Source organism: Periplaneta americana, chromosome 2 (assembly GCF_040183065.1).
Source record: "Periplaneta americana isolate PAMFEO1 chromosome 2, P.americana_PAMFEO1_priV1, whole genome shotgun sequence".
Taxonomy (NCBI): domain Eukaryota; kingdom Metazoa; phylum Arthropoda; class Insecta; order Blattodea; family Blattidae; genus Periplaneta; species Periplaneta americana.
The window spans coordinates 134,998,803-135,023,596 of NC_091118.1; the positions used below are offsets into that span (position 1 = coordinate 134,998,803).

General features: G+C 34.8%; 1 protein-coding gene across 3 annotated transcripts in view; it reads right to left on the bottom strand.

Moving 5' to 3' along the window:
- cdm (importin-13-like protein cdm) overlaps nt 1-24,794 on the bottom strand; it is an 81,742-nt gene that overhangs the window by 50,246 nt on the left and 6,702 nt on the right. For all 3 annotated transcript variants that reach the window (XM_069818460.1, XM_069818461.1, XM_069818459.1), the window contains exons 4-17: nt 23,993-24,145; nt 21,485-21,557; nt 20,762-20,966; nt 19,240-19,402; nt 16,716-16,925; nt 15,063-15,245; nt 12,589-12,847; nt 10,267-10,448; nt 9,228-9,389; nt 6,670-6,963; nt 5,356-5,493; nt 3,594-3,834; nt 1,892-2,047; nt 162-336 (exon numbers count right to left, since the gene is read on the bottom strand). In XM_069818460.1, the coding sequence (XP_069674561.1) occupies nt 162-336; nt 1,892-2,047; nt 3,594-3,834; nt 5,356-5,493; nt 6,670-6,963; nt 9,228-9,389; nt 10,267-10,448; nt 12,589-12,847; nt 15,063-15,245; nt 16,716-16,925; nt 19,240-19,402; nt 20,762-20,966; nt 21,485-21,557; nt 23,993-24,145 (2,594 nt within the window). The remainder of the gene's footprint in view (nt 1-161; nt 337-1,891; nt 2,048-3,593; nt 3,835-5,355; nt 5,494-6,669; nt 6,964-9,227; nt 9,390-10,266; nt 10,449-12,588; nt 12,848-15,062; nt 15,246-16,715; nt 16,926-19,239; nt 19,403-20,761; nt 20,967-21,484; nt 21,558-23,992; nt 24,146-24,794) is intronic.

The following is a 24,794-nucleotide window of genomic DNA, read 5'->3' on the forward strand; positions in this document are numbered from 1 at the left end:
GACAAGGACACAAACTGGTTTGTTAAAATAAATCATCTTCACCATATCAAACTCCAATTTACTATTGAACTGACTAGTAATGAGTTATTCTACAATAGTCTCAAAGTACAAAATAACACTTTCCTGCTGTGTGCAATTATTCAATTAATCACTATACTTACTTTAGCACCATCTTGACAAACTGTTCCTTATGCTCTCGGGAAGCCCTAGGAGAAGGGAAGCCATCTTGATGGATGGCTTGCTGTAACCAGCGACAGAGATTGTCACAGTGTTTCTTATTCATAGCAAGTAGAATATCTGACAGATGTTCCATTGCTGACCTAGGAGATTCGCCTCCTAAAAATGAAACATTCATCTGTTAATATTGAATGTCATTTCTAATGTAGCAGCACATAAATGACAAAATTCATTACTCCTATTAACAATCAATCAATTAAAGAACATTATGTCGATTTCACAAAACAAGGTAGCAGGTGAAGAAAATGACTAACAAAAGAATTTTCAAATTATTCCTACTTATACATATATGAAAGATAAGTGGACTATACAAAAGCCATGACGTAAGGTTCTTAGTTCATGTGATATGAGATCCAATGTTTTCCTTCTCTGCTGGAGAAAACCATAAAAGGTATCCCATAACATGCCATGAAGGCACTTGAGAGGCATGGAAGTAGAGCCCCATGCTTTCCATGACCTCGGCACTAGAATGAGGTGGTGTGGTCAGCACCATGCTCTGACCGCCTTTTACCCCCGGGAAAGACCCGGTACTCAATTTTATAGGAGGCTGAGTGAACTTTGGGGCCATTCTGAAAGTTTGGCAACGAGAAAAAAATCCTGTCACCACCTGGGATCGAACCCCGGTCCTTCCAGTTCGTAACCAGCTGCTCTACCAACTGTGCTACCCGGCTGCCGGAGAAAACCATACTTTGTATATTTCGTCCTAAACATAAAAAAATTAGTTCTCCAGAGACTCATTAAAAGAGGTTTTACTATATGTCAAAAACAGTCAAGAAATTCAAGGACACACGCAAAAGACTGAAGGTTAGATGGAACAAACACAAACCACAAAGACTTTGTACAGTAGTGGCAAAAAAAACCCGACCAACCCTTGTAGCTGTTTTCAGAGGCTTGTTCATGCCAGAGCACGATAGACTGGTAACTAGGACTTTCGTGGTTCGAATCCTGCCTGGGAAGGAATCTTTTTTTTCGTCCCTTATTCAAATTTATTCCCAACACTTTTTGATAGCTGGTAAAATTCATGTTCTGGGAATAATAAGTTAATTAAGTAGTAAAACATCGCTGCAATCGAAAAGTATTGGGAATAAATTTGAATAAGGAACAAAAAAAAGTTTCCTTCCCAGGCAGGATTCGAACCATGAAAGTCTTAGTTACTAGTCTATCGTGCTCTGAGCGAACAAGGCTCTGAAATCAGCTACAAGGGTCGGTCCAGTTTTTTTGCCACTACTGTACACACAGAACGGATATTTTGAAATCATCATACAAAGATCAGTAGGCTAGTTTTGAAACTCTCTTTCATCAAAATTAAGTACTAGACAGATCATCTTAATTTGTGTTTTCCCTCTGTAAGAGTAACATGCCAAAGCTATAGATAACTTTGCCATCCAGGATGATTATCACGGTGATTCTACATTGCACTATGACAGTGATATTATGATGGTTGTGGTAATTGTAGGAATGGTTGAATTATGTAGAAAGTTGCTCCAAACACTGTCTATATTTACCACAAATTCTACTTCAACTTGCTGATACACTTCCAGTTCAGGAAGCTGATGCTCTAGCCATTTGGATAATGGTATAATAGTTTTGGAATATAAAAGGCTCATACATATTTTTATATCTATATTTATTCAAAATTTGAACAGTGACTTACCTATACACCTCAGAAGCCTCTGTACCAACTCTTCTCCACAGGCCTGCACCACAGTTAATAGCTGAGCTAGCTCCCTACTCTGTGACACGAAGTTCACCAGAAATGATGTTGCAGCTTTTACTGCTGGTGCCTCTGGTAAAGATAATGTCACTGTTCCTGTCAATTAAATATAAGTCCTGGTTAATGAATTCATTCATTCATAGTGTTCTCCTTCACTGCAAATCTAGCACTCTCTAATCTTTCGTATTTTCCACCTTTCTTAGCATAGGATCCATATATATCTTAATGTTGTCCATCAACTGATATCTTATTAATGAATATCCTTTGGTTTATTAGCCATGTTTAACCTGGTAATGTAAATAACTCCATTTCTGAATTGAGGACCGTTTTTGCAAAACTTGCTAATTGAAACAACTAAATTTGATAGGAAACATAAAAAACTGAAATAACTGCAAGTTTTGCTATAACTCTCACATAGCAGAAAGCAAGTTTTGAAAAAACGATCACACTTTGACACACTACTGTGAAGGAAATAATAAGATTTTCCTAAGAAACCTTTAGCATCATGTAGAGGTCTGTCTTACGTTAACTAATCCACCAAAATATCAATTTTGAAAATTTTGTAGTTAGCAAGTTTTGTAAAAACGGTCCTCAATTAGACACACCTATAATACATAATTCAGTACTCTTAGAGCACTGATCAACAGCAAAGATTATTTTACCATAGATATAACAAATTATTTCGTATCTACAAATAGAACTTCAATTTTACTTTCCTTCTGAGAAACCTGATTTTATATTTTGTATTGTTACCTTTATTCATTCTGGTTCTACAAGCCTGCTACAACAGCTGGCAGGGTGGGGATCATAATGCTAACTACATGTTAACCCTGTATTATTTGGATAATCAACATGTGGACATGAGGCCAGTGGTTGGCTGGTAGTTGATAATTATTATTATTTTTTATTTATAGGATCTGTCCAATATCCAGTTCCAGGTACACAATGGAAAATACTGGTTTGCTGTGTCTTTTTTTTTTTCCAATTGATTATATGATAATCTTATATCACTAAGTTATTTAACATCGATTGAATTGGTGATAGTGAGATAATCGAGGAGTTGCTAAGTGATTACCTAACATTCACCTGATACTTGGGGAAAACCTGCGAAAAAAATCCAACCAGATAATCAGCCCAAGTAGGAATTGAACCCATGCCCGACTGCAGTTCTAAAGTTTTGTCCATGCTCATATTTTCTACTTTGTTTCTTGTCTTGTTTATCAGAGATCTCTTACTTTACAACATGTTGACCTGCACAAAAATGTACAGTGTTCAAAGTCACATTGATCTGCAGAAATATCTGCAATACCTAATAAGACACTAACCTGTAGAGACATTTGTCTGCAAAGCAGAAAACTTGATGGAGAGAGAACAGTAAGCAGTGAAAAGTTTTTTTTTTTTAATGTGTTGACAACAAAAGATCCCCTGATTTTCTTTTTTACAAAGAATTTTGATCACTTCTTAAAATTCCACTGCCTTTTGTAAGTTTGAAACTGTGAACCTACGATCTAATGGCAAATCACTACACCACAAAGGATATAGGAAGATACTTAGTATGTTTATTAATCTAGTTGGATCTCTTCAAGTGTAAATGGCATGCATAGCTGATGATGATGGTGACTGTTTATATATGTGAACTCACCACAATGGAAAAGAGCAGCTAAGTCAATCCCATCGCCACTAACAAACAACTGTGGATTCTTTTTAAGGATCTGTGCAAGGAGATTGAAAAAGGCTTCTAAAAGATCTGCATGATCAGACAAACTGCTTCCTGGGTTGTTCGAGTTGCCACTGCATGCCATAATAGTCACAGAGCACACTTCCCTAAGCAGAGATTCCATCAGAGGTAGCTGCGATCTATCCTTGCCATACATCACAAGGAACTGAAAAATAAAACACAATAATTTAAAAGGTTAATTTATTTCTGTTACCAATTTATTCGATTCAGTGGACACAACAAATATACAAGTAAAAATTAAAAACAGAAGATCAAAATTAGTAGTTACACGATACTTGAGAAGACATGAATTTCATTTGCAAAGTCAATAATGAAACTAACATAGTTCTGATCCTGCAAGTATCTTAGAGAATTGATCTGAAGTTCAGTTACGTTAGCCCAGAGCACTTCAGCTTACTATGCCTAAACCTTAACATTTTCCTAACTCTTAAGATTTTATTTTCTTGAGTTAAACATCACTAGTGTGTCAAAAAATTTGCATATACATCTGTCCATAAAGTACGAAACCTGACCAAGAAATTAGTCTGTTATTTTGCCTAAAGCCCCATCATTTAACAACAGCATTCTTTTACATGCTTTACATCTACAACATAGGATCCTTCCCATTTCACTTTCTCTCTAGAAGCAGTCACAGTTACATGATTTCTATCATTTTCGGATTGATACAAATTCTCATATCTCTGTTTCAATGACAAATTTAATCGCCATTAAACCACCAAAGATAATGCAACATTCGGCACCCTGAAATGAATACAATCACTAATAATCCTCAGCCAGAGTGGGGGTGGGGGAGAAGCCTGTATGCGAATGTCGAATGTTTTATCACAACTATTCAAGGTCAGACATCCACGGGGTGAGGGGTGTTGAGGCATGATGTGACAAAGTTATTGCACTTTCCCGTTAGAACTCATAAATTTTACACTGTCTCTTATTTGTTACTATGTAAAAATGCGAAAATTACAAGTGGATGAAAAAAGAAAATAAAAAAAAAAAAAAAACAAGTGTGGGTGCGAAAATTACATGATATCGAAAGTTACACCAGTAAATATGTCATTATCTTAAAGAACTTAAAAATAAAATAATTTTCACTACATTTGCAAAATATACAAAAACGTTTTCATTAAATCAGAGAAAGCATATAGAAGTAGAATAATCTAAAATTAAAAACAGTCTTGAAATCATTAATTATTATGTTAAATAAAATGAATCTTCGAAAACGTGTCCTTTAGCCAATCCGAATGTGATACTAGCAAACATATCTGTCCCATATATTGTATTAAGATTTAATTAACTCTTTATTATGTATCCTTTATTGAGGAATGTAACACAACAACAAAACAAGAAGACCATTATGACTTGTAGGACTTGAGACTTTCCCAGTGCTGGATGTTGATCAATTCTTCTCGGGTTCTCAGCTGGGTGAGTGGGATTCTTGATTCCAAGCTTTTGATGACTAGCTCCATCATCTTCTTCAGGGATTATAGTTCCAAAACACTTCAATTCATGAAGAAGATGGTGGAGCTAGTCATTGAAAGCTTGGGATCAACAATCCCACTCACTTGGCTAAGAACCCGAGAAGAATTAATCACTATTATGACTTCTTTACTTCTTAGTAGCTTCACAGTACTCTTCCTTAAAAATTTTCTTTAGACAGAACACGTCTTACCTGTCTAGCAAGATCCAAAGCCGCTGCATGTGGTTGAAGACGGTAACTCTTAACCAGAAGATCCAACATTTCTGGTACAAGGGGTTTACAGTCATCTAGTAAAGTTGCCAATGCATGTTTCAATGCAGAGCATACTGCCTAAAAACGAAAAAGAAAAAAATTAAAAATTAATACATATTAATTAATCTATACTTAATTAACCCAGGTCTAGACTCTCACTATTGTTTTTGAAATTGCAATGTATTATGGTAATAGAAACAATGTTGTATTGTTCAAATAAATGCATACAGAAAACCCAAATTTTTGTTAAAGCTGGAGTGATTTGATATTTTTGTTTTTATTCTGTGAGTGATAGACTTCGCAATAGTGCCAGTAAATGGGATGAAAAAACCTTATGGGAGAGTGAGTTTCTGAGCCTGTTTGGGGCCCAAACTGTCCGTACCATCCACGCGTCTGGAATTCCCAATGGATTTTCCAAGCGAGTTAGTCCAAATGAACTGGGACTGTCCTATTCAGTACCATACAAATGGGCGAGCAATATAGAGTCCTTGAACAGCTTAGTTATATCATACAATCTAGTAGAATTTCTTCCTGGATAAAATACCACCAGTCCGAGCTCACATTTCACTTGTTGAGCAGCTATTTTGGAATTATTTGACATCAACTATTTTATGTGGACAAGAACAGATGGAACAGTTCCAGAAATAGAACAACATTTCTTACTTTCATTTCAAAATGTTACATGAACTTTATTTAAATTCGGACTCTAGTTAAAAGAATCGCCAATGAATTGAGGGCTTTATCAACAGTAATCTCACTAAAGGTTTTGATTTATCTAGAGAAAATCAAAACTCGAGTGGGATTTCATGGACTATTACACAATTAGAAGAAAGAATATAAAGATTAGAAGAAATAAAGAACTCTTAATACAATAAAATAGGTATCGATTTACTAAAATTCTATTTCACTAATGTTAGTTTTACCAAAATGTTTGAAGAGAGGCACCATTTTCAGTTGACTATCTATGCGGGAAATAAATGACGATCGCAAAGCATGTTTTATAGTACAGTAAAGAATTTGCAGTTTGAAATGTTGGCAAAGAAAGAAACAAATGCTAGGGAAGTGAGAAAAACAAACAAATGCTAGGGAAGTGATAAAATTTTAGCGATAAACAGCCATCAATGGTTGAAACACATCCTTTTGTACCATTTTATTGGTCAAAAGTAGTTAGACATAGTAAAAGTATAATAGTCATTGTAAAACTTTTTAACAATTGGCACTCAAGTCTGAATTAATGATATAGAATGTACATACCTGCATTACATGAGTGTCAGTGTACCATTTTTCAACAATAGCCTGCATAACAGGTAAGATCCTCTGCAGTACCAAAAATACAGGCTGCACTTGATCATTATTTCCTGATGCAGATGATTGCTGCTGGGTCCGTGGTTGTGTGGCTACTGTTGTAGTACTAGTCCCCATGTCTGAACCCTCTGACACATCCGGTTCTGTTTCATTTTCAGTTCTTGGCTTAATATCCAGAGTTGCAAATAACATACTCAACATCTTTAACCTTAGAAGGATGCCTGCTTTTGCTGCTGCACTGGGCTAAACACAAAAACATAAAAAATCAAGAAATCTTAAATCTTACATAATGAATGGTGTCAATGGAGATGAAACACAATTCCTCATTATACATTTTATAAAGTTGGAAAATTGTGAAGCTTTGCCTGTTCATCTCAACATCACAGAAAAATACTGGACTGCAAGACAGCTGATGGCTTCATTGCCATGATACCAGAGCACTGACTACCAACGAACCAACCAACATTTTATAAAGTAAATAAGACGACTCATTTATGTAAATTGTCAAACTGTGAAAACTAGATTCATTTCTTTTCTCTTTGTCAATTCACGAAAATGATGCATTTTGCCACTTCTACAGAAACAAAATCCAGTTGCTCTGTTTTATTGCTAATAGCAGTTCCGTATTAATTCTAAGAGACTATAGCAAGGCAACATTTAAAACATAGTGATTGTTCTCAAGTAGTGCATGATGTCATTGTTCGACATGTACTGATAACAGAGGCATGACAGATTTAGGTCATTTGACACTTTAAGGTTGACCTTAAATATGCTTAGTAGCAATAGAACAATGCTATATTACACTACCTAAAGTAAACTGTACTTACAGGAGCAAATCTGTACTCTTGAAAGTTTCATAACAAATGACTTAATCCCCACTCCAGTCTGCCCGGTAGGAGCATTTGGTTTCTGTGCACTTAGAAATTAATGTTGCTGGACTATAGCTGAGAGAGTTCAATGACAAAATAGCCTTTTTTATGTCATGAATGATGATTGTCAATGTGGTCTAAGATAATGTGTTTTGAAAAATGTTAAAAATATGTAGTACTTAATCCACTTATTGCTCCAACTTCTAAATAGCTGGCTTATATTTATACCACTCCTTATTTTATCTCTAAAATAATAAGAAACAGATTGATTTTTCTATACATCTTCTTGAGCTCTAAATGTTTGTTCTGACTCATAATTCTGAAGATGATAATTCATTACTATGGTATTAAACATTCAAGGGACCTATGATTTATACCAATAGTCTTTATCTTTTGTAAACTAAAAGTCAAATTAAAATCAACCACATCCACATACGAATTTTCTTTGTATCTAATTTAGCCGAGTCTATTGTAACAGAATTCTAGGCTACTGGTACATATTGGAGTTTCGATCTAACTAATGTAAAGTATTAAGAGAGGAACAGGTGTAGAGAAAGAATAAATCATTGACCATATTAGTCCCAACAATCTGATAGCATGATCGTATATTATGTATTCTACATGCTTGTGAAAATAAATATTACTACCAAATAATATTCCAAGGTCTTTTACGCAATTTGTTTTGTTAACATGAACATTATTTCAGTAATAATTGAATTTAAAAGAAGAGCTTTCCTCAAAAAGTAATGACATTAGATTTAGAAATATTAATTTTCATGTTACAGATTTCAGACTACTTAGGCCGGGTGCACACAGAATCAGACGCGGCATTTTGTCTGATGGTACTTGTCTCCCATTGAATTCTTATGATATAGTGCACACAGAATCAGATGTGGTGCGACGGTCGTGAGCAGACACGAGGAGACATGGAGAGACAACATCAAATGACTGCTTAAAGTTCGTTGTGAGGAGACTGTCTGATAGCTGCAGTGTACTGTGTATGCGTTAGTAATGATGGCTATGATTGCACACTTTCACTATCTACAAATACTATTGTTGTGTAGTGCACATTATTTTTCAAAACCCACACAGCTGGAAAATCAGTTGTCGCAAGCAGACTGTGTTAAGCTGTTGCGAGGCGTTGTAAAGTAAAACATCTAGTCGTGTTGTGCCGTCCTGCGTCTGATTCTGTGTGCACCCGGCCTTAGCAATTACATCAATGTCACATTGAAGAGACTGACAGTAATACTTTTGACTCTACAAAATATTTTAAAATCATTGGTGAATAATAAACATTCAGAACTTATTCTCATACAGGTACCAACAAATGAAGATTATATGAAGTCCTAAAGTAGAGGCTTATGACATTCCACAGTATAAGTTACACGAATTGGAGAGTTTCTAAAACAGATGTATATGCTTCACATATTCATTCCTTCATATTCTGTTTAGTGGTAGATGCTCTAAACAGTTTTTAAACCAGTTTATCTAACTTACAGACCAACAAACAGTTATTATATAATATTCACAGTCTAATGAATATTATATGGAGCAATTATATAATTAAATTATTTTGAAATGTAAACATATTTGACATTAACAATAGGAGCTATCCATTGAAATATTTCAATTTCTTACCTCAAGTGTGACTAGATACTGCAACTCTTCTACATATGGCATTAGTAATTGGTTCAGGTAATTCATAATGCTATCCACAGGTAACACAGCTAGCACTCGGCCAACTGTATACATCAGTCTCACACACTCTCCTAATTTCAACTTCTCTCCACGAAGTGCTTCCTGTTAACACAAATAACAACAACAAAAAATACACACACACGCATGCACGTGCACACACACAACAATAAAAAAAAACTTCACTAGCTTCTTCCTTAGTTCTTTTTCCAGTGGTCCACTGGAAGATGCTTCTTTTCCTATTAAAAGCTTCCTTTGCCATTGCTATTCTCCTTTTCATTTCCTGGCAGCAGATCATGTTAGCTAGACATATAATGAACTCAATAGAGTACATAATCCTTCCATATCTGAGGTTATAGAACTCTGATAGAAACATTACGCAATTTCGAAACAGTGGAAAAGTATAATCTCAAAATACATATGAAGCATGGTGAGAAGCACAAGTTCTACAATAAAGGATTGTAAAATGGCACCAGTTTCTTCAACATCAATGTCGTCGTCGTCCTCGTCGTCGTCATCGTCATCATCATCATCATCATCATCATCTCCATTCATTAACTAGGCCTTAATGCAGACCCATTTCGCCCTCATTTAGTAGTGAGTTTAAAGGTCTTACTGGTCGTCTCCTTCCTCTTAGTCTGTAATTCAACAGTCATCTTGGAATTCTGTTGTCATTCATTCTTAAAGATTCTGTTAATGTTCACATTTAAAAAAAAGGCTATGCATTTTTCTCGAAATGATCCTGTATTTGACACTTGCAAAATCCAGAAGAATTCTTATAGGAAGCAAAGATCTAAGTTCTATCTCAAGTATCTGGCTGCGATTCATGAAAAACTCGTAATTATTGCTTCAAGACTTTTTTTTTTCGAAACATCTGTATATAACTACTGTTATATTGTTATTATTGAATTGTGACATGCATATTTTACATTAAGATAAACACTTTGACCAGAACATTGGTACACAACTCAAAATAAAGTACCTGGCTAGCTTGCAGAATATGATGTGCAAATGGAGCCATACTTGTTTGACAATCTCGTGTCAGATCTTTTAAAGCCATGGTGGCTGCTGGAGCAAGGTCAGCACTGCCCAGCCCTGTTACCAACAAGGGGATAACGTGACTTAATACAGATGGGTGTGCATTGATCCATTCTGCATAGGCCCCTGCAACACACAACATACAGTAACTGCAATATGATGCTGTATCCTGTATATATCTTTGATATTAAACAACTTTCACAGTTGCATGTGAACTCAATCTATTTTGCAGACTTTATCTTCTTATTATATTCAAATGAGTTCGTAATTTTTCGCAAATGGCACTATATTTTTTCTATTCTAAAAAGTAGGAACCCTCTAATTCATAGATACAGTAGAACCCCTTTTTAACGAATCTCTGAGGCATTACTTTTTTTTCCCCCCTTAAAAGGGGGTTTACATAAAATGGGAAGGAGAGGCTAAAATAACCATTACTAATGTGTGTTATACATCAAAGATTATAATCATTTAATTAGGCCTGCAATTATTATTTACAATACATTTCATTATAATATTTTCTGACTCTTCAAATGGTGAGACATGAATATTTTTCTGTTTGGTCGAACCCGAAACACATGGAAACCTGGCACTGAAAATTTCTTCTCTCTTCTTCATTATTCACCATAAAGAAGTAGCTGAAAAATTATCCTTTTTTGCCATACGCAATGGTGTTATTTGAGGATTAGCCTCGACATTCCTTATTATTTTTACTTTCTGTCCAATTGTAAATTTTGTCCATTCAGTCGGCATTATAACTATGCATAAACGGCATAAACTAACAAAGAAAATCTAGGAAACAGGATCCACACAACTCGCTAGAATAAAGCAAGCAAGGCAACCACTCTGTGAAAGCAACACATAGGAATACTATAAAGAATGATAAAGAATAATGCTGCCGCATTAGTATTAATTGAGATGCACTAACGAATATGCTAATACTATTAATTATTGAAAGTCGAGTTGATATTTCGGGCTTCATTATCACAAAATCCACTTGAAAAGTATTTCTTAAAAGCCGGAGTTTTCTTAAACTGTGTTTCCTTAAAAGCGGGAATTAATTACTATATTATTCTTATGGTAATTTGGCTAGGGTATAACAGATTATTCCTTAAATATGGAAACGTTAAAATGGGGTTTTATTATACAGTAAAATCTTGCTAACACGTACCCTCTATAAAAAGGAAACCTTCTCAAACAAAAAATAAATTTGGGAATGGAATGATTTTCTATGTAAAATAATACTTTAAAACGGAAACATTTTTGGGCACCATTTAGGTAAAAAACCTGACTAAAACGTAACTTGCTAAATTCTTTCAAGCCATTTTTAATTTTGCAATAATACCGTACGAAGCATGACATAATTTTTTGTGTGACTGTACATGACTGGAAGACTTTTGCTATTCTTTGTCAGGCGTTGGGGGTGAAGCTTCTCTAACCATGTCACTATTCTCTGCTTATTGTCAAGGACCCGGGCAGATTACTGACTTCCTGTACCATTACTTCTTCCAACCCTCTTGCATTTTCTTTCTTTCATTTATTCGCAGTTTTGTACTAACAAGCCAATATAGTCATAAAGGACAGTGATAAACTGTGAATAATTGTAGTGTTGTTGTTGTTGTTTTCTAATGCCAGGCGTTTGACAATAAAGTCATTGTAGTGTAATGTCAATTTAGTTTCACATTTCCGTTTATTTATTCGGAGTTATGTGTTAATATGCCAATACAGTGTTAAATAACAGTGCGATTTAATAAAAAGCTTGGAGAATTTAGACAATGCTACCTACCATCCAAGGATTGATTTGTCTCACGTGAAGTTAATTTATTTTCCATCAAACACAACTTCAGTTACACAACTGATGGATCAGGGCGCAGTTTACACTCTGAATTGATGCAGGACACGAAGGAAAGAAGGAAATCCTACAACGTTCACTTAAAAAAAAAAGTCGCGGTAATGCACTTTAAAAGAAATGTGGCGGCCAAGAAACTAGGGTGCAGAGAGAGGCTGCAATTACGTAAGTTAATAATTATAAAAATAAAATTCACTTTGCATGTACTGTAGTAACTTTTATTTCAAATTATTTCTTCATTGTGTTCTTCCTACAGTGAGCATATTGCAGTTGTCTATTCTTAATTTTGCCAAAACTCAACCCTTTGTAAAACGAAAACCTGTGAAAACGGAAAAAAAATTCTGGAACGATTGCATTTCGTTTCAGGGAGGTTTTACTGTATATATTAAATGGAAGAAGGATGCTGAATGTTTAACTCACCAACAGCTTCCAGAGCTGTGATAACAACTCGAGTATCGAGTTGGTGATATGGTAAACGATGCAGAGCTTCTAGAAACCTCGGCAGGTGTCTAGACTCGTCAATGTCAACACATTCGGCTATTGCCTGGAATGCATGCAGGCAGGATTCCAAAGATCTCCACCATATTCTTGAATCACTGTTACATTTTTCTAGTGCCTCTTCCAATTTTCCATGAAGTAATTCAAGTAAGTTATCACGTAAAATACTATAACAGTACATCTGGAAATAATATATCAAAAAATTATTTTCACAGAAATTAAGACATGTCACGACCTTAGTTATAATTTTTAATTACAGCAAAATAAACTTTGTTGGATTTTAATTTTAATGATGTCTTCAACTACACAGTGTAGTATGTATATAAAAAAAAAGAGATCAATAGGAAGACGATAATTATAATACTAATAGAGTATAGGTACTAGGGGAATGATTATGGTGGTGGTGGTGGTAGTAGTAGTAGTAGTAGTAGTAGTAGTAGTAGTAGTAAAATAAGCATCAACTAAATGCTGTGCTTAAGTATATCTTTGATATATTATTTTTATTTTAGTAGATTATTTTACGATGCTTTATCACCATCTTAGGTTATTTAGCGTCTGAATGAGATAAAGGTGATAATGCCGGTGAAATGAGTTCAGGGTCCAACACCGAAAGTTACCCAGCATTTGCTCATATCGGGTTGAGGGAAAACCCTGGAAAAAACTTCAACTAGGTAACTTGCCCCAACCAGGAATCGAACCCGGGCCACCTGGTTTCGCAGCCAGACGCGCTAACCATTACTCCATAGGTGTGGATGCTTTGATATATATAATTGAAATGAAGGTTATGACTATGAGATATACAGCAGGATATATCAAACAGGATCATAAAAGTAATAATGAGTATGTATTGGAAGAACTACATAGCCACCGATGTAGCTCAGTTGGCTAAGGCGCTTGCCTGCCGATCCAGAGTTGTGCTCGGGCACGGATTCAATCCACGCTTGAGCTGATTACTAGGTTGGGTTCTTTCCGAGGTTTTCCCCAACCTTAAGGCCAATGTCAGATAATCTATGACGAATCCTCGGCCTCATCTTGCCAAATACCACCTCACTATCACCATTCCCATCGACACTAAATAACCTAGTTGATACAACGTCGTTAAATAACCAAGTAAAGAAACTACAATTAGAACGTGTAGTAAATCATATACAACATTTCGAAAATAACAGAATAAATCATCAACATCACAATTAGATTTCCGAAATTCATGTTTTGTTATCATCCAAAGGGGAAAGTGATCTCTGTGGTGTCCATTGAAACACTGGGTTGAAAACTCATAACATTGAGATTGTAATGGATCATAAGACCTAATAATTTAGAGAAGAAGAATAAAGAACTTTACTTGACAGCTAAAGCAGTTCTTCATTACAACATACGAAACCAGTAAAATGAAAAGTTTTACAAATATTCAGATTTGTGTATTGAAATCCAACAGATATGGTACTAGGATAAATTCTATGTCTTTCCACTCGTAATATAAAAAAAAAGGGAATTACTCCATAAATACTAGTAGCGATCAGTATAGAGCTGGAAACATTTTCATCACTAAAATACAAAAGTCAACACTAATGAACACTTAGAAAGATTAAGAAGATCAATACAAGATCTGAGCGCTTACACTGATTTCATGAATTATGCTGTCCAGTATTTTATAATTACATATTATCATGAACTCTAATCATATTGAATCAGCTATATAAATATTTGATTGCAACATTATTATAATGATCACACCTCAACTCTGGTTATGGCTGCAGGCTTCTATAATAAACACTGATAAAAGTACACCTTCATTTCTTAGGAGAAATCCTGACTGACTTCACATTCTCAGCATTCTGCTCGATACATTACAAGGAATAATTGATTATCACTATCAAAACAACATGATGACGAAGACGATGATGTTACAGCAGCTTAAAAAGAATTGGGCAGAAAAAATAGTTTTTAATTTTTGTTTCCCAAAATACAGTTTCCGAAGAATGTCTATGTTACTGACACACTGAGTTTCAAAGAAGAGAGCATCCTTCCCACTATCTGCAGGTCTCTCGTTGAAGATTTCCATTATAACAGATAACAATTGCAGAAACCACAGAATGTTCCACTTTATTTTAAAATAATGATAATTTCAAAATCCAGTTTTTGGCAATAATCAAATATATCTATAGTCTTTTTATAACAGAAAATTATGCGGAATATGTATTATATGTCTTTCTTGTGTTAAATTTTACCGTACCTGGTTAACATGTTTCAGAAAACGTAGCAAATTATGTGTAATGTACACTATAAAATCTCATAAAGAATTAAATAAAGTTACAAAACATTCAAGTCATAATAAAAACTACAAAAGTCTAAATTTTGAATTCAAGTCGGCCTAGTGACTGACCACATCCACACACCATGGTGTCTGCTATGTCTTGCCGATAACACCGCAGCAACTCTTTCTCTTCACTGCTCCAAGCATCTTCTGCAGCAGGGAGCATGGACTTGTGTAACATCACCTCAGCCAGAGCTCTGTATACAGGAGACAGCAGTGCCACATACAAATGGAACTGCTCTGGTTCTGAAGCAATTATATCATCCTGTTGAATGCAAAATAAAGTTATCGTAAGTAGGACTGTTCCTTTATCATGATGCGAATTATATTATATTATATTACATTATACAGAGAGATTAATTTAAAATTTAAGACTGAAAGACTCTGGATATTTGCGAAGAAACGTATGATTATTTTTTAAATATATTTTACAGGGTTTTTGTTTTGCAAAGTTTTCACTAGAAAAATTCTCTACTTAATGCTGTTCAGAACCACTGCATCAGAATGACAGACATTAGACAAACTGCAGTGAAAGAATCAATTTCTGATGTTTTTACTCAAGCATGTGGAAGGTACAGGGACCAGAGCAAGGCACTGAAGTTAGCAGTATTCACTCTCTCATCACCCTGGAGGCTGACAGAAAGGCAGAGATTTTGTTTAGTACTGATAAGTGTGAAAGTGTTTATGAAGGATCTATGTGGCAATGCCATCTTCACTTGCCTTATGGCACCAGAAAGCAGAATGACGAATTCAGTTTTTATTGGCTGACTCAAGTGGATAGCAGGTAGAAGTAAGTTCAAAAACAGAAATTATGGAACTATCAGAAGTTGGTTCTTTCCTTGTAACAGTAATACTATGCAGTCACGCATTGTTGGCTTTAAGAGTGACTCAGTTTACACACTTCACGCACTATCTTAGAAAAAATATTTTTTAAACAGAACGATAGAGAAGTTTAAGAAAATATTACAGAGTTCATGATAGTAGTAATTAATACTTAATAATAACAGTAATAATAATAATAATAATAATAATAATGAAACAAACCCCTTCCTATTAAAGAGTGCAATATTATGTTAGAGGCATGATACCCTGAACATATAAACATTATTTTACTTTCACATTTGAATAGTTGAGCGGAAAAACGTTACAAACGCCAAATTGAAATTTTACAGGAACAGAAAAAGAGATACAGTACTTGATGCCCAGCACTGTAACATTTTCCCACAACCCCCTGGTTCTATAGTATAAATTCAAGATTCTACTTTCATTTGTAATCAACAGAGTTCACTTAAAAACAAAACAGAGTATATGCAACGTAATTATATCAAAACATTGCAAGAGAAAATAAAATGTCGTTTTTCTGCTCAGCTATTCAATTATAAATACTAATACCTAGTCAACTAGATCACTGATCACATTATAGAGGAACTGGAAAAGGAGATGAAAAAATGAGAGTGAAAATGGGTACCAAAAGATTAGTTATCCTACCCTTGGAGGAGGAGGAAGGCCAAAAAGAAAAAAAAAAATAGGGCAAGGAAGAGAAGAAGCAGATGGAAAGAAAGATGAAAAGTACAAGATGATGATGATGATAAAGAAGCCAAGAGGTAGTGAAATTTATTACTCTGATTAAGAATTTTACTTTTCAGGTAACATGTATTGTTTAAGAACAAAATAATTTGACATTCAATTCTATTTTAATTAATATTATATTAAATGTAACTACAAATTATAATACCTGTAAAATGTACCAGAAGCCCAATGCCAATTGACTTGTGTTTTCCTGAATGGGGTACACTCCAGGACTATTACTGCACTGTAATATAAGCTGTATCAACTGTAGAACATTGCTCTTATCTTCGCCTTCATTCAGGAGGGAGTCCAAGAGAAGTCGAGAGTGACTTTCAGCCAAGGAAATAAATAAACTGTAGATACTGGACACTAACTCCTGCAACAGTGAAAGTACCATTTAGGATCAATTAAGTACATACATCTGCATAGATTATTAGTACACACGAGCTCACTAAGTAATGAATGGCTGGTAGAATAGACCAAAGAGGACAAATTTAATTAGTCCTTAGCACATTATTCCTATTTAGTCCATTGTAAATTCCTCTTTAACAATATAATTACAATTATGTGTAATAATGACAACCAAATTCCAATCTTTTCTACAAGCTTTCAACAACATTGCATAAGTTTTCAGTCTTGTACAACAATGCTAGGAACTTATTTTTCTATATCCTGATACAATAATCAGAGAATGCTGCAACCTTAAAGTGCATTTTCATTGAGAACATTTTTTGTAAAGAAATGTATAATATTTTGTATCATATAGGTCTGTTTCATATAAAATAAATGAAGAGTGTTTAATTGGGAATACATGTAGAACATTGGGTAAGTCACATTTGTAATTTTTGCAAATTATCTACTATATTGTGATTTTAAGTTGTGAATTTTTTCTCAAGTTCCCTTTGTATTCATGATTAAAGAATGTTTGCAGATATTTCTGTCTCTGAAATCCGTATTTGAAGGATCCCAGAGACAGTTTCTCACCTCTCTTTCTTCAATTAATATTTTGCTAACTGTCCACTCCATCTTTGTTTGCACATGTTACATACATGGAAAATGTGTATATGCTCAGGTTGCAGAACATGAATTGTTAACAGTTGTATACTGATACACACAACTTTGTCATATACATGTATAGAATTTTGCATTTTTATGACACATATAGGGACATGCCCTATACCTCTAGAAAATGTTCGGAACACAAGTTGTATACAAAATATTATCAATGAAAAACACTTTCATAGATGTGTCTGAAAAGCAGAAAATGTGAGGAAATACCTAGCAAATTTGCCTGGAGAACTATCCTTCAGAAACAGAGTTACCAGTATCCTGTATTTTTTTCCGAAAAAAAAAAAATAAAATAAAATAATAAATAAAAATTTGGAAGGGATTATTACATGCATGAGATTAATACATAGATACAGTATTTCAACAGAATTTAAAATGCACATGTCTATAATACTCAGAAAAAAAGTTATTTATACCTGTGCCAAAATAAAACAATGTAATAAAAAATTGTAATGCTTCTAAAAAATGAATAAAAAAGAAAAAAAAAAGAAAGATACGTATTATTTAAAAACTGAGCTTTCACGAAAATCTGTGGTGGTACATTCCAATTACATACAGACTATGGTTGACTCAATAAATTTACAAAGAAATGGTATTACAGTATCTCCTATTTCTGTAATCATGATGAAGATATGGATCAAGATCATCTTCTCCAATGCCCAACTTTTACTCAGTTCTCCAGTCCTGCTAATATTGGAGTGAAAGAGAGTTAATGAAATCATTGTCAACTGCTTAACATTAGATACCAACCATACTGCACAAAATTTAGTAATGAAGTAAATTATTTTAAAATAATGCATAATAGAAACTGACATGTCCTAAGACTCTTCATATTCATATTTTCTTCTTCCAGACTTAACATGTAGTGGAATGTTACAGCAAACTAATTTTATGAAGGTAACAACCCAAATGGTCATGACCAATGTAAGTCGAAAAGCAGCAATTGCCGTTTTGTGTGGCAATTCAAGAATTATTCAACTGTTGACGACATCCCACAAGTGGTGGATATGAGGAAGGTTGATGGATGTTAATTAATTCTTCCAGCTCTGTCCAATACATCTGCTAACCAAAGGCAAGTGTAGACCTCATTTATATTATGGATTGCATATTCGTGATACCAAAGCATTAAAAACTTGCTACTATATCTTCAGTATAACGCATATTAATCATTTGCTCACACTGCTTAAAATAACTATCCAAAATTAAATTAAAAAAACCTGAGAAAAGTTAATCATAAACTTTGATTTAATCTCCAAGAACTTCTCATTTGATTTAGAGACTCATCAGGTATAATATTAGATTGCATCCTATGGTGTACACTGGGTGACTGTCAGTAAATTGGTCTACATAACTAACAATCAAGTGCATGCCAGTAGTTAAAAAAAAGGAAAAAAAAATAAAAAATAAAAAAGAAAATGTTATGCACATCGCTAAATTTTGATTCAAACTATCATAAATTTAACATAACTATGTAAATATTAATAACTGTACTACATATCGAACACTACTGGATACTAATATCTAGAAAACTCACTGTAATTCCTACCCACCCCTCCCCCCACAAAAAAAAAAACACTTGAAGACCACACAGTTATCTAGTAATATATTCTGTTATTACTAACCTGATCTCCTTGGTCAACACCTTCTCGCTGCTGATGCTGTGCCTGTATTATCTGATGCAGTGGTAACAACTTAGCTAACAATCGTAGACAAGTGGACGGGTATTTATGTGTATCAGGATGAGTAGCCATATTGCTGAGGGCATCCAGTGCTGACTCTGCCAGTCTGTTGTAATGTAAACAGTAACAATAGATATATGAAACCAAATGAGGCTAGTTATAATTTTAAAATGCTCATATATGTTAAAATTTATTTTTAGCAAAGAATGTACCTGAAGTAAACAAAGGAGAGGACTAAACATCTACTCATTTCAGAAATGGAAACAGAAGGATGTACACATGTCCAATTTTATTGATCTGTATTCACAATAAGTAATATTCTGATTAACATTATATTTTAGTCATATACTTATGAACATAATACAACAGTGAAATGTCACATGAAATCTGTACATAGAAGTATTATCTTTTATGAGTATTTACGCTTCTATAAATTCAATTTATGATTCATTTAAATAATTCATCTTTTTGTAGTAATAAGGTTTAGGCCTGCTGGCCTGTCCCATTTGATATAGGGAGAGATTCTCTCCAGCAAGTTATTGGTCATTCAGGTTCTCTATAGTATGCATTGGCTTTATACTTTATCTTCCTGAGTACAGGAGAAAAAGTAAATATTTTAGGAAATGTAGTACGGACTATTCTGAGTAAAAATAGTTCACATAAACTTGTGTCCAATATTTAGATACAGCTGTTTGAATGTTACGAATAACAAATGTTACAAGTGGCAAGAAGAAAAGATTACATTTATTGTTTATTTATATGGTATCAATGACATTTCAATAGTTCAATGCACTCTTGCATTCTGCTGACAACAGTAAATGTTGCTCTTTTGAGGTCATGTTGTCATTCTTTTAGATGGCAACACTATTCATAATGTGAGCGACCAATTGTCCCTTGTGTTTACTTTGTTTTTGTACACTTTGCCTTTCATCCCCCTAGGTGATGTAACAATGACATGCTGTGTTAGTACAAGTGATTGCCATTCCACAAACAGAATGGTTGGGTAATATGTCAACGATCCATGCAAGCATGGCAGCACACACTGATGTGAACATATACACTGTTCAGTTCAGCCACCTTTTTTTTTTTTTTTTGCAACACCTTTTAAGTAGCCCTAATTGGTCTTATATTACCCTGTTTCTCACCTGATCTCTGAAGATGTATTCTGCTAATGGTTTAAAAATCTCATTTCCGTGCTTTCAATTCTAGGTCTGTCCCTTCTTTGTAGTGTCCAGTTTTTACTACCAGTGTTTTTTTTCTAAATTACAACATTAATGTTTCAAAAACACTACTGAAAGACATAAGAATGGACGTTTCCTCTTCCCCTTTGTATTCTTCACATTTCAGTAAAGCATACTCTATATGTCATATGTTTTCATTCATATGTTAGTGGAAACTTTATTTTTATTGTCCATAGTCAACAGAAGCATCATAATAGGTTCCATCGCAATGGCAACAAACTCACCCTGTCTGATGGAGTTGTGGAGAAGCAGTGCTAGTGAAGACAGCTGCAACAAGATGATCTGCCAGCTTCTCACAATCCGGAAGTGGCACACCCAGTTGCAGCCATGATCCAGCACAACAAACTGCCTGACGTGTCACTTCAACTGCTGTTTCATTGTTAGAAGTTGAAGTGTCTGTTGCAAGTATGTTCTCCAACAATGACAGCACTATAGAATATTAATTATATACGATACAAATACTAACACAATGATATAAAACAATTACTTAATATATTCTCTGTATGATATTTCCATATTACAAAGTTTTTTACTACGTCAAAAAAAAAAGGTCAGTTCAGCTCAACACAATAGGTGTAAACTTAAGAAAAGAATACTTCTGTCCATTGTTTCAGCAAAACAAATGAAATTAATCAAAGCAAATGTATAATTATATATTCTGAATGGTCAATTAAATAAAAATTACCGGTAACTACTTTCATTAATTGATCCCATTGATAGTCATATAAATAAGGGATACAGAAAAATTGATTTCAGTAAAAATGTGGAAAAAAGTTTTTAAATGAAAAAAAAAAAAAAAAAAAAAAAAGACACTTATTGATGAACTGGAAAATTTGTTCACATATACTCAAGTGAGTACTTTTTGTTTCACTACATAAAAATTGTATGAAGTACAACAATGTAATATTTTGTTTGTAATGAAAATCTAACTAAGCCTTTACACATACCTTGTGGGATGTTTTTCTGAAGTTCGTTTCTTACTAAACCTTTCTGTGTTTGTGCAAGATGTGAACTCTGAAACTGAAAATTTAAATGGTAAGAACATGTCTACAATGGTGGGAAGTAGATAATAAACATTCCGCAAAAGACAACTTACTGAAATGTTTAATGCATGGGATATGAACTCCATATGTATTTTTATACTTTGCAGAAAACAAGAAGTTAGGAAAAATGCACACTTTTAAATTATTAGTTATTACTGTATTCAATAAAATTCTATTGAACTGAATAGCTTTTTCGGTATTACACATAAAGGGAGGATTTGAGGCAGAATTTCATCAAAATGTATTGTTGTTTACAGTTCATTACAACTACAAGCAAATATAAATTCACAATAAGCACCAATAAAGAATAAATACCAACATTTTTCGCACTCTATTTTCCAGGATAAAAAAAATAACAGATAATCTGGATTTTCAGGATTTTTGAAATGATACCTTATAATAAATGCTAATTCATATAAGCTCTGCTCTTTAAGAGTTAAATAATTACATCATATGACACATTATGGATTGAATGCAATGTACGAGGGATGTTCCATATTGATTTACACTTTCAAATTTCCCACCATTCATGGTCCGCTATTTGGCTTGTCATTAGAGTTGCAAACATGTAGCACATTGATTTGCCTGCAGGTGGCAGCGCGATACAGAGGAGTGTAATTCCTGCAAACTACAGTGCATTTCCTCAACTGCTGTCATTATGTGAGTGGACAGGATGGAGAGTGATCATCAAGGACAGTGCTGGACGACGTGGTTTCTATGGAAAGAGGGTATACACACTGCAGATATTCACAGGCCATTGATGGCAGTGTGTGGTGAGCATTCATCATCACGAAAAACCGTGGATGGCTGGAAATGTGGCCGCACATCAATGGAAAAGGGAACTAGTTCTGGAAGGAAAGTGACTGTGACAACACCAGTCAACATCTCTAGAGTGGAGCGGCATGTTCTGGAGAACAGGTGCATCTCATTCTCGGAACTGGAGGCAGCCATAATACTTGACAGAATACCACTCTGCACCGCATAATGCATGAACACCTTAAGATGAGGACGGTGTCTGGGTGGGTCCCCAAGTCTCCTTCAACGCCACAGCCAGGATCCAGAAGGCTTCATGTCCAAATGATGAAAGATGAGTGGAACGGAGAAAAATTCTCTCCGGCACCGGGATTTGAACCCGGGTTTTCAGCTCTACATGCTGATGCTCTATCCACTAAGCCACACCGGATTCCCATCCCGATGCCAGATTGAATCCTCTCAATTTAAGTTCCACCTCTTGGATTCCCTCTAGTGGCCTACCCTCATGCACTGCATCATAGATGTATGACAGTGGGACCATGTTCACACATGTGCAGAGGTGCACTCGTTATGAGTGACTAAGTGGCCGGGATCCGACGGAATAAGTGCCGTCTTAAATCACTAAGTGATTATTCGTATATCATATCTGCACGGAAATATAATATGTACTTTGGTACATCATAATAATATATTCATGTCCAAACTCGTGACTGGCGATGAGACTTGGCTCCATTACCATGAGCCAGAGACCAAAGCCCAATCAATGCAGTGGAAGCATAAAGGCAACCCCAAACCAAAGAAATTCAGAACAACGCCATCAGTAGACAAATGCATGGCCACAGTCTTTGGGACAATGATGGAATCATCCTCATTGACTGGCTCGAACTAGAGACCACCATTAACAGCACAGCATATGTGGCGACCTTTCGGAGCTTGTGACATGGAATTCAAAAGAAACGGCCAGGAAAATGGGCGAAAAGTGTGCTACTGCAACATGACAACACTAGTTCCCACATAAGTCAGTCAACCACGACTGCCATCGCTGAGATGGGGTTCCAGGTGCTGCCACATGCACCATACTCTCCTGACTTGGCCCCTTCTGATTACCACCTATTCGGGACTTTGAAGAAACCTCTGCACGGACTTCATTTCGCAGACTTCCAGGAACTGAATGCAGCTGTCCTGACGTGGGTGCAACAAACTTCGAAAATATGGTTCCAGGAGAGCCTAGAGAAGTTGCTACATCGGTGGTACAAATGTGTAAAGCTTAATGGAGACTATATTAAGAAAGTGGATGTATCTGCTGAGGCATAGAGATTCTGGGTGTGTGTAAGAAAATAAAATGTAATTCAATATGGAACGGTCCCTCGTAAATTTTATATCCATATATTAGCTATACAAAAAAAAAAAAACATATACTGTTCCCTAATTGTGCTGACGATCCTTAAGCTACAAATAATAAAACTTATTACAAAAAATATGTTCAAATCTTTCAACTGTGCGACATTCTGACATTTGAAATGTTCTTTTTTTTTTTCTTCAACAATTAAGTATGAGATAAGACAGTGCAACCTGGAACTACATATGATAACAGCATAGCAGAAAGTCTCATCTAGATAGCAGATGTCGAACATTTAAACATATGCAGGAAGATCTTACCTCCTCTGGAAGAACTGTGAGTATTTCAAGAAGAATCCACGCTGTTCTTTCAGGAGGAATAGTAGGTAAGTTGGACGGCTGTAAAGTTGCTAGCAACTCAGGTACAGCATTTGGCCAATGGACAGGGAGTGTATGTAGAACATAGGCCGACAACTGAAAAAGTAAAACGAAATGTAGTTATTTGAAGAATGAAATACATAATAACAACAGACCATTAATCTCCCATTTCTTTCATTACAAATACGTCCTTATTACTTGTTACATTAAAGCCAGTATATAAACTATGTAGACCTTAAGGCAGATTGGGTTAGCTCTGAGCTCGTTGTCTGAACAGTCCCATTATCTACCTCTTTAACATCATATACAACTGACCTATTCCCTCTTAAAAGTTTTAATAATATTGTACAAGTCTTTATAATCTTTGGAAAGATGCTAGGAATTGATTTCTATTTCTCTGACTTGAGCAATAGATAATACTCCTGCTGTCTCCTAGCACTTTATTATTGTTCCTTATTACGTTCAAAATCTTTAATACCCTTGCCTATTTCTTATTCTTAACTAACTCCTACCAACATTGTATAGGTATGCCATCTATCCCTATTGATTTCTTATTTTTCCTTTTTGTTAATACTTTTAGTAATACCTCTATTCTAAAGTCGTCATCTAATTCTTCAATATATTTCCACTCAACATATCTGTCATAACTAATGCACCGTTCTTTCGTAGTACTAGTCATCATTAGTCTATCAAAATGCCAGATCCATTTTTTCCTTCTATTAAAATATCCTTATTCTCCCAATTC